Here is a 14,282-nt window from a genome sequence, read left to right as displayed (position 1 = left end):
CGCTTTACGCTCCCGTGCCACAGGTCCTGGGTTCGATCCTCGGACCGGGCGAGGTTGACTCAGCCTTTCATCCCTTCAGTGGGTCGATAAATGAGTACCAAGCATGCTTGGGAACTAAACAATGGGGGTTTCGCGTTTGGCTGACCACCTAACCGGAACATTTGCTCCTGCACCCCAGAGCCCAAGGTGGCACAATAAGCCTTGGTCATTATGGGCTGTCGTGCCGCTGAGTTTAGCTTAGTTTATATATATATATATATATATATATATATATATATATATATATATATATACTCCGCTTCGTTTTCCATTTTTCTGCTATTTCTTTTGTCATGTTTTGGATGCTATTTCCTGATTTTGCTTTTTGAAATTTTCCTGCTTTTTACAGTTTCGTAACAGGTAATAACTTATTTTGATTAATATATTTTTTTTCAGTTATAATATTAGCAGCTGGGTGTGTTATGAATTGGAATTATATGTATATTTTACTTTAGTTTTATTTACTACGTTTAGTTTTACTTAATGCGCATAACCTGCAAGTACATAAAACTCATGAAATAAGATAAAAATATAGAAAACAAAGAAAAAATTAATATAAAAAATTTTAAAGAAAAGAAAAAAAATTTATAAAATAATTTTTTTTTAAAAATATTAAATATTCTTACATTATTACAAACAATATTAGAAAGTACACGATTATTATAGCGCTCTTATATATTAGTACAATATTAGGAAGCACTCTTTCTTGCAGATATAATAGTGTGAGCTGATGACGAGATTATAGCTTTTTTTTACTTTGTTTTCCATCATTTTAATTGTAATTTTTTTAAAATTCTTTTAAATTTTTAAATAACCTTTAAAAAACGATTTTTTAATAGCCTTTTCGTCTTCTCCTTTCAAAAAAATATTTATAATATTTTCCATTTCCTCTCTGTCTCACTATCCTTACACACACACATACACACCCATATATATATGTGTGTGTGCACTGTTCGGAGTTTTGCAATCAATTGTTTTGTACATGGAATTTAAGTAAAAACTTTCTTTTAGTTGTGATAACGCTACTCCTTGTGGCATTAAAATGAAAACAGTAGTTAAAAAAAATAATTCTACTAATGATGTACAAATAACTTTATTACAACAATTCTTGGACAAAGAGCCCAAAAGTGTCACATCATCACAATATCACAATTTTACAAATGGGACACAGCTTTTAGATGCGATTAGGTCTGACAAAAATATTTTTTCACTGATTTATTTTTTTCACGTACAAAAACTTAGCACTAAAAACACAATTTTTTAAAATAATATTCAAAATTTTATGTATTAATTATTATTATTCAATTAGTTATCATATATAATCAAACTTAATTAAAAATTTAAGATTTGTTAAATAAAAATCACTCAATACCTTAAAATTCATAAAAATTTTTGATTAAAAATAATTTTAAGAAATTATGCTTAAATCTGAAAAAAAACTGACACTGTATAAAAAGAACCTCTACTGTTTAACTACACGAAATTAATATCATAAATTTTACACTATACACAATGCAATATTTAATGAGCAAATGTTAATCATATTCACAAAGGAACATAATTATTTCAGTGTTTTTGCTGTGTTGCAAACACATCTTGTCTATATAAACTTAAAATTGAGCCAATAAAATATAACTATAAAGCCTTCATATGAATAAGAAGCAACATCAATAACAATAACTAGCCTGCTAGTATACAAGGCCACATGCAGTTTACATTACATTTAACATCGAATTACATTTATGAATTTTTTTTCCAACGAAAACTGATTCTGACAATATTAGTTTAGTTTTTGTCAGGGATTAAAAACATTTTTTTTTAAAAACTACATTCATTTAAATCGAATTATGATATTACTTAATCATATTTTAATTCTCAGTCTTTAACAATTCCGTAATTTCGTTTCATTTTTGTTATCATAATTTTAAATCATTTTTTTCTAATTCCTTTCGCATTTCCAGTAGATATTTCCTCCTATATTTTTTTAAGCCAGCTTAAGGCACTTAGAGATTTTAAAATGCTCGTAATATACAGATGGTGCAGTTGATAATATGAAATTATCTCACTTTTAGTTGGTATAAGTATTGGTATTCTTATGGCGGTTATACCAAGGAATATAGAAAGGAGAAGAAGTCCAGCGAATACGCAGCTCTCAGTGCAAGATGCTATACCAGAAAAATAACCTACAGAAAAAGTAACATCCCCAGATTCAGCCGAGTATCATACTCACATTTAACACGCACATTTGAAGCAAATATCAGTCAGGAGTTGTGTCATGTGTGTTAGCCATTGTTGTCATCTGTCGTAATCATTTATTTTTACTTGGTTACGCCTCTTCCCGGAAACCATCATTTAGTTCTTTTGTACCATCTCAAAATATTCTAGCAGTTATAATAAACATGAATGCTAGAAATAAATTCTCAAGCAATATCTTAAATAGTGTAAAAATGCACAAAACGGAAAATATTTCTCCTCGCCTCCCACACCAGACGTTAAAACACACTCTGATGATTCTCGATTCATACGGCTGGTTTTATGAAATGGATATAAACTAGAGGGATTATATACAGAGAGAACTTTTCTGCTGCTTCCCTAAATGTTAATTCTCTTCATATTCATGGCCTGCCCTGAAGAGGGCCGGTTTATATTATTTCTATGGAAGCTAGTCTCCTTCTCCTTGGTATATCCATTATCAAATCATTTTGGTGATAATGTTAACTAATAGAAACATCTACATTAATGATTAAAAAGATGGGATCTATAAACATTTTTACAGATTGAATTTTGATACAATCACATTGAATAAATTTCTTCCTCGTCCAGAAACAATTCAAACTGATAGTATTCAGGTAATTAAATTTTTTTTCTTCGAAATATTAACTAAATTAAACGAAAACTTGTTGAACTTGACTTTTGTCAGAAATTTAAAGCATGCATTAAAAAACACAACAAAATTTACATTAACATATACGCGACAGAAATACAACAATAATATGCAAAATATTGTTGAATTTTTTTTTTCTTTTTTGAAGGAAAAATAATATATTGTTAGTACCATATCGTGATTCTATTTCGAAGCTTTATCAAAATGAATATTTTAAAATTGGCTGAATTCTTTTCAATAAAGCTTAATTATCAACGTAAATATTGCTATTACATAGCTATTAAAATTCCTAATGAGAAAGGGTTAGACACATGATGTAATTTAACAGCAGATAAGATAACATCATTTATAAATCATTTATAAATCATTTTTGAATTCATTATCAACAATATATATATAACATGCTTTCCTTCTATACTTTTCACAAGCTTTAAACACTTTATAAATAAATGCAAATTGAGATAACCTTTAATTTGTGGTATTTCAATAGAAGTTAAGCAAAACGTAATGTAAATATGATATTAACTTAACTTAATACTGTTATAAAAAGAACACTGCTTTAATGCATTAGTATTGTGACAAACACATTTGCTGTTAGTTATTAATTAGAAAGTCGTAATTTTAATGCATATATTTTTTGAAAAAATAAAATAAAATTGAAAACAAGTAAATTCGAAAAAATAAAATTGAAATTGCCGCTGATACACAATTCGTATCAAATTACGGTAAGAAGTACCGGTATTCAGGGGATCAGTACATTTCACTGTAATTTGATATGGAATCTTTCACAGTGCTTTATATTTACTGAATGACAGTAAAAAGAAAATAATAATAATAATCTATTATACAAAATAACGATTTTTTTCTTCTTCTAGACAAATTACAGCAGGCTTAGAGCGTATGAAACCAATACTTTAAATGTAAGTGATACGAAAAAGTAAGTTGTTTAAACATTTGAATTGCCGACGAAATTTGCTGCCAAACTTTGATTTTTTTTAAATAAAAGGTAAATACTTCCCTGCAGATTCTTTCACATGCTAACTGCATATTAAGTGCTAGTTCATCTATCTTTAAAAGTAAATTATAATAGGTACTTTTTTACTGTTTATACATGTTGAGTAATAAAAAGAATTACATCTGCTCAAGCACCAATTTACTTTCAAGGCTGAGCTCTTTCTACTTTTAGCACCTTTGTAATCCATTTATAGTTGGTTGAAAAACAGTGTAAAAAGGTTAAGAAAAAAAAATACTGTTATCCTTCAAAGTAGTTCTATTTTATTCTTAACATTATTTATGCGGATAATTAAAAAATAAAATTTATGTAGTAAACTAACATAAAATGATGGATGATACTTCCGTTTGAAATGATGCCTGTTAATTATTGCAATTTCTTGTGCAATTATATTTCTTAACTAACATTCCTTTACAATTACCATAATTGTTTGTATTTAGTATATATGAACAAGCTATCATAATTATCGATTTTTATTCAACTTTAACATGATTTAAATTATGAAAAACATAAGAGTTGCTCAAATGATAAGTAGACATAAACAATGACGGCAAAAATACAATATCAATAGCAACGACATCCGGTGGGGGGGGGGTATTATCCTACTTTGTAAAGTTCAGGGTTATAAAGGAAGACGAATTTACAGTATTTGCGTCTAAATGATTAACCGTTTCAAAATTATTAATTTTAATTTTTGCGTATTTCACCATATCTCAAGAACTTTTTAAAAGAATTGTAAAACTTTTGCACATAACTACAAAATTCTTTTGTTAAAAAAAATAATTCCATGCAAAAAATAACTTTTAGTAAGTTTTTCTTAATTTTTATTATTTTATTTCATAATAGTCTGAAAAAGTAAAGGTATAAAGGTATATAATCTCCAACCCCATTTTAAAGAATGTAAATACAGAAATACTGAATACCGCAAGATACAGAATTTGAATGAAATTGGACGAATAGCTCCTAAGAAATCAAATTTTACAAAGTTGCATTTTTAAAATTTGATGTCTTACGAACTGTTAAACCAAATACGTTCAAATTTTGCATTTTGCCATGTAAATTTACGTTCTTCAAAATGATGTAAGCGATTGTATACATTGCAATTCAAAATTTGCTTCGACTATTAATAAATAAATCTATAAATAGTTACTTTATTCGTGGAATTATCCACAAAAAAAGAAATTATAATTGTTCTAAAAAATTCTTCATTTTGCTTAAAAAGCTATCAAGAGATGGTGAAATATGCAAAATGCAAAATTAACAAAAATCTGAATCCGTCGAAAGAAAGGTATGTTTATTTCGAGAAAGTACGTTTTTATATCTCATTTCGTAACTTAAAACATGGACACCAATTAATTATCATATCTGAGGACATTCCCTCAAACTGTTAAGATTGAGTCATAAAACATGATGACTAAAATCATTAGATTAAAAGTTATTCGGAGTGATCCGTTTTTTATTTTGAGCACTGAACATCAATGTCTGATCTGCTGAGACCAAGGCGTGATCTTCAGGAAAATTTTCAATTGCAGTTATTAAAATAAAGAAGTGGGAATCGGAGAATTGTAACTGAGAACAACTGTGCAGCACTTCGTAAGGGAATGGAGCAATCATTGCTAAAAAGCACAATTTTTTTTTCAACATTTAAATACATCGAAGAATACTAGTACGATTCTTGAGACGAATCACTTCTAGCACTATTTATATTCACTTATTAGCACAATTTATATTCAATGCTCCGAAATGAATTGATTAATCAAATATGTGGAACTTTCCTTCCTTCATTACCCTGAATGGTACCATTGTTTACATAACTTAATTGGTGATACAATGACAAGTGTCTACAATTTTTACGCAACTCTTACATAATGTGATACAATATTTATGTTATTTCCTTGGAGATATCCGATTAGAGTATTACTTAACATATTTAATGATAATTATACTCCATCGATCTAATAAGTCTCATATAAAGTCACAACACTGCAACTCTTATTAAATAATATAAATTACAGAAGGATAAAACTAATCTCAATGAATAAATACGGAAAAGTAAATACTCCAAAATGATAAAGGGGCATCATATTCCGTTTCTGTTCTTTAAATTTTAGATTTGACATAATTTTTTTGGGAATATTTTAACTGCTTGGACTAATATAAATTTATTCTGTGAGATGAGGGTATTGATTGAACTAAAACATCTATGTAGTATCTAATAAGTCTCATATACAGTCATATTACTGTAACTGTTTTCAAATAATACCAATTACAGACGGATAAAAACTAACCTAAATGATCCAATATTAAAAATTAAATACTCCAAAACGATAATGGAGCATCATATACCTTTTTTTCGTTTGATTGCAGGTTTGACTTAATTTTTTCGGGAATATTTAAACTGTTTCAACAAATAAAAACAAACTTATTCAATCAGATGAAGGTATCGATGGAACTAAAAAATGTATATAGCAATTGAATTGCAGAAATTATTGATCTAAAAGAACATTTGCTTATAAATAAAGTTCCACGAACAGTTCCACCAAATGAAGGTTCAGTTACAAAGCACAAAGCAATAAGTCTGATATCAATTATTTAACAAATAGATTTACATTTTACTTGTATTCACTTCATATTTTACTCACTTTTCATTAGATCATATGCAATTGAAATGAGTAGACCATTTCATGTTTTTGCATTACAAACACGAATATAGAACCAAATTTCAACATGATGAAGACGGAAAAATACACAGTTGTATATCAAGATCGATCGAGGATGTCGATTCAAAAGGTAAGTGCCCTTTTGATGTGTTTGTGTGTACAGTTTTCAAAAACTCTTGGAATACTTTTTCTTGATGCACCATAGAATTACGGGGATTTTATATCTTTTTTAACTCTCGTATTCTCGTATTCGTCTTTTCTTTGAATGTAAAAGCACTCATTCAGAAAATCTTCCATTGTTCGAAACAGGTGACGTCGAACTCCGAAAAGAGAGTGGTCTTCATCTGGATAGAGCTGAAAGAGATTGGAAAATGGATTGAATATATTACTCGGAAATGGCACTATTCAGGTGAAAAGGAAATCTATGGAAAAACGGAATGATGACGTAAGCAATGCGGAAAATGCCTTTTTCTATTTGTTTTACTCACGTTTGTGAAAATTATAGCCGGCACTATAACTTTATGACATATTTTTGTTACTATAAAATAAAAAGATTTATAATAATTTTCTACGTTTCTGTCATCCTTAAAAATTTTCCGGAAGCGAGGATGTATGTAAATTTATTGAAGAAGATGTATTTATAATTTTAATATTTTTTAAGTAAATAGTTATGAATTTATTATAGATCGCTAAAAAATTTCTAGGATCGATGTGTCGTCAAAGGGAGTGTGATGTTAAAAAAAAAACTATGCTAAATGCTATGGACACTATATACAGCCTTTTTATATTTGACTGCATTACATTTAATCGATCTCTAGAATTAAATATGTATTTCATTTTACAATTTAACTTCGCAAATGTATCTAAAATATTCTTAGTTCAAAGAATCCAGAAAATTTTTCAATATTTAAAGTTCATTATTGAGAGAGATTTGATACATTTCTGCTATTAATTCTAAAGAAAAAAAAACGTTTATTTACATTTATATTTTTACTATTTTTCCAACCAAAAAAAGCGTACATTTATTTCTTTATTCCTACTATTATTTCCAAGATTCTAAGGGAAAGGCGTACATTTATCTTTACATTTCTACTATTATATTCGTAGTTCTAAGAAGAAGAAAAATTACATTCATTCATATATTTCTACTATTATTTCCGTGGATATAAAGAAAAATGCGCGCATTTATTTTTAACTTAACGCAAAATAAAGAGTACCGTAAATTTGTTCGATTCGTTATGCATATTTCATATAAAATTAGCAACTAGAACCCCAAAATACGTTTATAAATGTAAGAAATGAAATTAACATTCTACGCGCTTATATTATTTCATTGTCAATTTCTAAATAACTTATTTAAAAAATCAGATACTGTGCTACTTCACGCTGTCAACACGTAATTTTGAAACCAGCCGAGAAGAGGGAACTTCTTTTTCAAAAAGTTAGGATAAACTTGTCCTCTTAAACAGTTAACTAAGGCAAAAACCGTAACTCAGTTAATTCAATTGTCAAGGGAACCATAGGACATGAGTCATTTATGCAACTGATAATACATTACAGCAACAATTATGGCCAATGTAAGTCGTGAGCAGTTTAATAACGGATCAGCAATCGCTGTATAGCTCTGTATTCAGTAGAAAACAGTTTGTCAAAATTTAAATGTCTCTTATATCAGTAAAAAAAGCGAGCCATGTTGCCTCAGAAGAAGAGGTGAACCAGTTTCGAATCCCAGCCATGGCTGGTCGAAACGAATTCCATCCCCGCCTCGCATCGACCACAGTGTTAACGTAAAACATTCTCAGTAGCAGACGGACCATGGGTTACAGCCAGGCTAAAAGGGACCATGGGTAAAAGTAATTGGAATAAATTTATTCGTAAAAGTTTATTCGGACAAGTTCAGCGTCAGATGAATAAAAATTCCTTTGATTAAAACCACTAGTAAAGATTTTTATTTTACTAGTAAAGAATTTTATATTACGGGTGGGTGAGCGGGCTTCGCTCACTTCAGATAGGGAATCTAAACTTTGCAAGGTTCACTTACCAGAATAATAATATAATTAAAAATTAAATCAATGATCAATTTATTTGCAAAACCTCGAAGCATTTCACAGAGACGTCCTAATCGCTTCGTAACGAGAGTATTGAACTGTCGTTCTTTTACTGCCTAGAAAAAAATGTGTGTTATTACGCATTTGTCAGGTTGATACGTTCGACCATCCTGTCCCGTCACTTTGGAATCATTACACTCTCCAAACTCTTTTTTATCTAAACTTACAAACTGTTTGCTTTGTCTATTTTAGCTAGGTAAAGACTGGTTGATGGGATTCATATAGCATTGGCAATCAGAAAAAATAGTTCAACATTGGATTATAATTGAGGTACCTTGAACTAACGTGCTTTGAACTTAGCAAATTTTCAACAACTCTAATGATCTATTAAATTGAACTTATTTCCATCCAGATTTAACCACAATATCGCTAGTTTCAAAGTACCAAAGTTAAAACAGTTTCATAAATATGTCACTACAAACGTGAAAGATTCATAGTGGTAAAAAAGAAATCTGCGCAAGTTTTGTATTACTTATAAAAGTATGGTTCTAAGGAAAATTATATGCTAAAAATATATAAAATAACGTACTTGTGATTGGAAAAGCACGCCTTCTTGGACTAGGGCTTTCATGAGCATTAGTGTTTGATGGATATGCACCTTTTCTGCAAAAAGAGAAAATTTAAACTTTTAATGTGGATTTTTTGTAAATTTTGTTTAGTTAAACAGGTACAAGACACAAGCATTACCATCAGCTGTTCCATGAACTAGAAGCAGCTTTTTTCCCTTCAATTTTTCGGCATTTTTCACAAGACTTGCTTTTTCGTAATTCATATAATTGTCTTGCGGCGCTGGTGTTCCCATGTATCGTTCCGAAAATGCAGAATCTAATACAATGAAAAAATGGATAAATAAATAAATAAAAGATGTGTAGCGCTTTTATTTAAATAAAAATTTAAATGAATACGCAGTTGAAAATAACCGAAATTCATTAATTTCATTCGTATAATGCAAATTTATAAAAATATATATTTTAAAACTCCATAACTTTCTTAACTGATTGAGCCCTTCGGCACACTTACCAATCGTTCTTGCAAAGAAACTAGTTTTCTATTTTGTAATTATTCTGGGAAGTTGTGTATTATGGAGATATTTTGATATGAAGTTACCCGAATTCAAACCAACTATTCTATAACTCTACTTAATTCAAAACCTTTTTACAGCAGGTTTCAAATGTTGAATAAAATAATGTTTAAAGTAGGCATGAATTAATGCACAATGATTTGCATTATTTTTCCAATTCCTTCACTCATTGGTTTTATTTATTTTATTTTTCGTACTTTTAAACTAAGGCATGCATATTCATAAATTTAGATAATCTATGTATATTCCTAGCAAGTTAATCGAAATTTTCGTAAGATGGTTAGATGGAGATCTAGATAGCTAGGCAGCAAATTAGCTACTATCCCAGTAAACAGTTGTTTTATCGATTAAAATTATCGTAGTCAATTTTCGAAGCAACATTAAGAATATTAGTAATATACTACTTCAAATACATGTTAATTTCAGCTATCCGTAAGCAATATTATTTTGGTTTCATTAAAAATTATTTAAGAGAATGAAATAGCTTACGTATACTCATATATGGCAGTACTTTTACTTTCGTTACTTGTACCGCCGGAACAAGTAAAAAGTACGTACTTTTACTTGTACTTCGTTACTTTTTAAATTTAGTACTTTTACTTGTACTTTCGTTACTTTTTTAGGGAAAAAGTACAAGTATTTGTAACGGAAATATCGAACGAAATCGTTACTTTTTTTCTAAAACTCGGTAAGCTTTCTAAAAAAAAAAATATTAAATTGAAAAAAAATGCTTACGTTTTTTTTTAATTAATAAAATTAATGTGCAATATACATGCATTCACAGCTAACTTCGTGTTTAAATACCTTCTGTTTCAACTTATTCTGCACATTCAATTATTTTTTACTAGCTCAAAGATCACAAAGCTATCTGAAACCCTGTGTTTGCTTTGTTTATGTTTGTGCTTTTAAAACGCGTCTCTAAAGAGTAAAACAATCTTAAATCAATGGTAATTTAAATAAATAAAAATAATAAACTAAAAATTAAAATCAATAGATAAAATTTCTTTTTCGTGCAAATCCATAAAAAGTTTGAAATTAAAACTATATTTGATTTTAAAATTATATTATACGATTATATTATAAAATTATATTATAATATTCTTTCGAATTTAAAAATAAATTTAAATCCATAACTTCCAAAATTAAAAATAATTAAATAAATGACAACAATTTGGCAAAAACTTTAAAGAGCATAAGAATATTATTCAATAAAATTTTAGGTTACTTTGAATTTTCGATTTCTTAGAAATGTACTTTTAAATCGTTACTTTTTTTGCTTAGTACTTGTACTTTTACTTGTACTTTTTACTCGTTACTTTTTAAAATAAGAACTTTTTACTTTTTACTCGTTACTTTTTTTAAAAATACTTGTACTTTTACTCGTTACTTTTTAAAAGTAACGTTGCCATATATGCGTATACTATAAAATGAATTAATCATAAGCATTTTACTATCATATTATTTGAGTATAAATTTGCCTATTTCCCAGTTAACTTCATTTTTGTAGATAGATTTTTATGAAGAATCTCAAATTCATAGTAAACCCATTTAATGAATTAAAATATTAAAGCAATTGATTCATTAAAAGGACTAATTAAAGGAAAGTAATTGAAAGATACTCATATCTTACCGTAATATATCCAACTAGTCACTGGTGCCACAGACATGGCACATTTAAACACGGTGTTTTCATGAGAAAGTGCTTTTGCAGCAACGTAACCACCGTAGAACCATCCCCATATGGCCGTGTGTTTCGGATGAATGAATGCAAGATTTTCCTTCAGATATCTGTTTAAAAAAAATTCGTTTTGATTCAAAAGTATTCTAAAACCTTTAATATAATGCCTATAAATAGCTTAGTGAAAATAAATTTTTTTAAAAAAATGTTAAACAAAAAAAAGAGTAGAAGAATGGAAAAAAAAGTTGAAATTATTTTAACAAAGACGTTAGCAAATTCTTCTCTTTTTTTTTGTCATAATTTTAATTTCCAATAAGAAAATATTCTCATAACTTTCAACATCTTAACTTTCAACATTTTTAAAACATTTTAATGACTAAAAATATTTAAAACGAAATAACGAATGGCTAGTTTTAATTTAAATTTTTTTAAGGAATAATATCCAGACTTATTTTTTTTTATTCGAACGAAAAATTTGAAAAAAAGTTAAAAGGATTTTAATTATTTAAATTTTACTTCTTTTGAAATTTTTCATAGAATATTTTTTAGCAGTTTTAGTACACTTAATTAGCAGACCGGACTGCGAAGTTGTCAGAGAACTGACCTTATATCAGAAATGTCCCGGGTTCGAATCTCGGACATGGCACAGATTTTCTCTCACTCTCCGTACTATCTGTCCTAGGGAAACCGTAGGGCTACCTAATATGGTGCCCTTAAAAAAGAGTGAAAACATATCTGCCCTACTATACCTGAATGTCGAGTGTCAATCGGGTGGGCATTGAAAAAATCAGTATGCTTAATAAATTTTATTATTGCTTTAAAACAAAAGTTTAACAAACGCTTTAATTTTACGAAAATGTCTTCAAAAAAGCCTCACTGAACCACGCAAAACTTAAATGAATATTTCAAAAAAAAAAAAGGTTCAATTTAGAATTGGCTGTACACCTACAACTAACCAAACTTTTAAACGAAAACCAGAAGCTCTCTACCGAAAATACGTGCAAAAATAAAGAAGAGAGATAAGAAAGGCAAATATGCGGAAAATATATCGCATTAAAATTCAATATTCGTAGACCTCGTAACTTCTATTTGATCTTCCACTTCTGGACCTCCGAGTCTATAATAGACCTCGTGCATCATCTTGTCTCCTTGAAACCCGCTACCTCTTCCGTCTATCCAGGCATAAATGTGATTTCGACGACTTGCGAGGTAGCTTCCCCAATGCAGTTTGAACTCGTTGGTGACCAACTGGGAACCTGGAGATCCATCTCTGTTAGGGAAAGAAATATACTCTTTATATTCTATTGAAATATTTGTAAAATCTAATGGAATTTTTTTATATATATTTATTTCTGCAATTGACTTTCCTCCAAAAGCGATTTTATGATGAATTGCGCAGTCAGAATATAATGGAACGGAAGTATTTTCATGCATGGATCTTCACATTCTATTTTATATAAAAGGTATTTTAAAGCATTCGAAAAATAGCTAATTTTAGTCATTTATTATTTATAAAATATATTTTGTACTATTATAAGCCTTCTTCAACACAAGTATATATATATATATATATATATATATATATACATATATATATACATATATATATATATATATATATATATATATATATATATATATATATATATATATATATGTATATATATATATATATATATATATATATATATATATATATATATATATATATATATATATATATATATATATATATATATATATATATATATATATATATATATATATATATATATATATATATATATATATATATATATATATATATATATATATATATATATATATATATATATATATTGCCATTGTAGTCTTGAGTATATTGGACAAATAAAACATACCCTTAAAAATCAGTTTAAAGAACATGAAAGATTCATCCGAAATCAGTCATCAGGCTAAAATCATGCAACAATGCTCTTTCTTCACCGAGCTGCATTTCTTGGAGTCATTCCATAATTTTTAAAAGTTCTAATAATTGGGCATAATATGAAAAAAACACAACTTCAATTGAACCATTGAAAAACTGATTAACTGATTAAACTATTGAAAAACTGATTTCAACCATTTAACAGCTGATTAAATTTAAAAAATTGGTTCCCTTCTCCCAGAAACGAGTTTTTAATGAGGATAACAATTTGAAAAAGTTAGGAGCTAATTAATTTTTGTGCACGATGGGATTTCTGCCATGACCCCTCCCACTAGTTTTATGCATCCCCTCTTTTATTACTTTTTCTCCTGTTTCTGATGGTTGCATGTACTTAAATTCTGATGGAGAACCTTATTTCTAGAACTGAAACAATAGGTCTGTTCATTTATGTACTTATTTGTTCCTTATTCACATTGTTTTATCATTTAGTCAACGTAGCATAAAATATACTCCATCCTTGTTTTGAACCGTTTGTGATGTTCTCTTTTTCTTAAACAAGCATTGTGAATTTTTTCTAGTTTCTCAACCACAGAAATAACATGTTTCTTGTTTCTTGTTGCATATATAGCTATTCTCATTTTTCAAATACATATTACAAGCCATGTATTTTTTTAAACGCATTTTGGATTTCATTTGAATTTAACACGCGCATGAATTTTCTTATAAATATGCATTTTGAATTTTAAACACGCAGATTTTCTCAAATTCCCCAAATTCCCTAGTTTGTAAAATAACATTTTCGAATTCTGATCAACTAAAAATAGTTTCGACTACCGATTTAGGGAATGGAGTTCCTGATAAGATTAGGTAAACTAGTTCACTGACATTATGTAATGCAACCATATCTATGGCAC

At 28.4% G+C, this 14,282-nt stretch overlaps 1 protein-coding gene across 1 annotated transcript in view; it reads right to left on the bottom strand.

Annotated features, from left to right (window-relative positions):
- Positions 1–3,918: 3,918 nt before the first annotated feature.
- The window catches only part of LOC107456089 (inactive dipeptidyl peptidase 10-like), a 267,929-nt gene continuing 257,565 nt past the window's right edge, over positions 3,919–14,282 (bottom strand). Inside the window, exons 17-21 of the mRNA XM_087167493.1 lie at positions 12,538–12,732; positions 11,415–11,572; positions 9,391–9,528; positions 9,233–9,306; positions 3,919–6,949 (exon numbers count right to left, since the gene is read on the bottom strand). Coding sequence (XP_087023619.1) covers positions 6,803–6,949; positions 9,233–9,306; positions 9,391–9,528; positions 11,415–11,572; positions 12,538–12,732 — 712 coding nt within the window. The 3' untranslated portion in view covers positions 3,919–6,802. The remainder of the gene's footprint in view (positions 6,950–9,232; positions 9,307–9,390; positions 9,529–11,414; positions 11,573–12,537; positions 12,733–14,282) is intronic.

Source organism: Parasteatoda tepidariorum, chromosome 7, assembly GCF_982258835.1.
Source record: "Parasteatoda tepidariorum strain Cologne lab strain chromosome 7, Ptep-v5.0, whole genome shotgun sequence".
Taxonomy (NCBI): domain Eukaryota; kingdom Metazoa; phylum Arthropoda; class Arachnida; order Araneae; family Theridiidae; genus Parasteatoda; species Parasteatoda tepidariorum.
The sequence above is the reverse complement of the archived record's forward strand: the minus strand, read 5'-3'. Positions and strand labels throughout refer to the sequence as shown.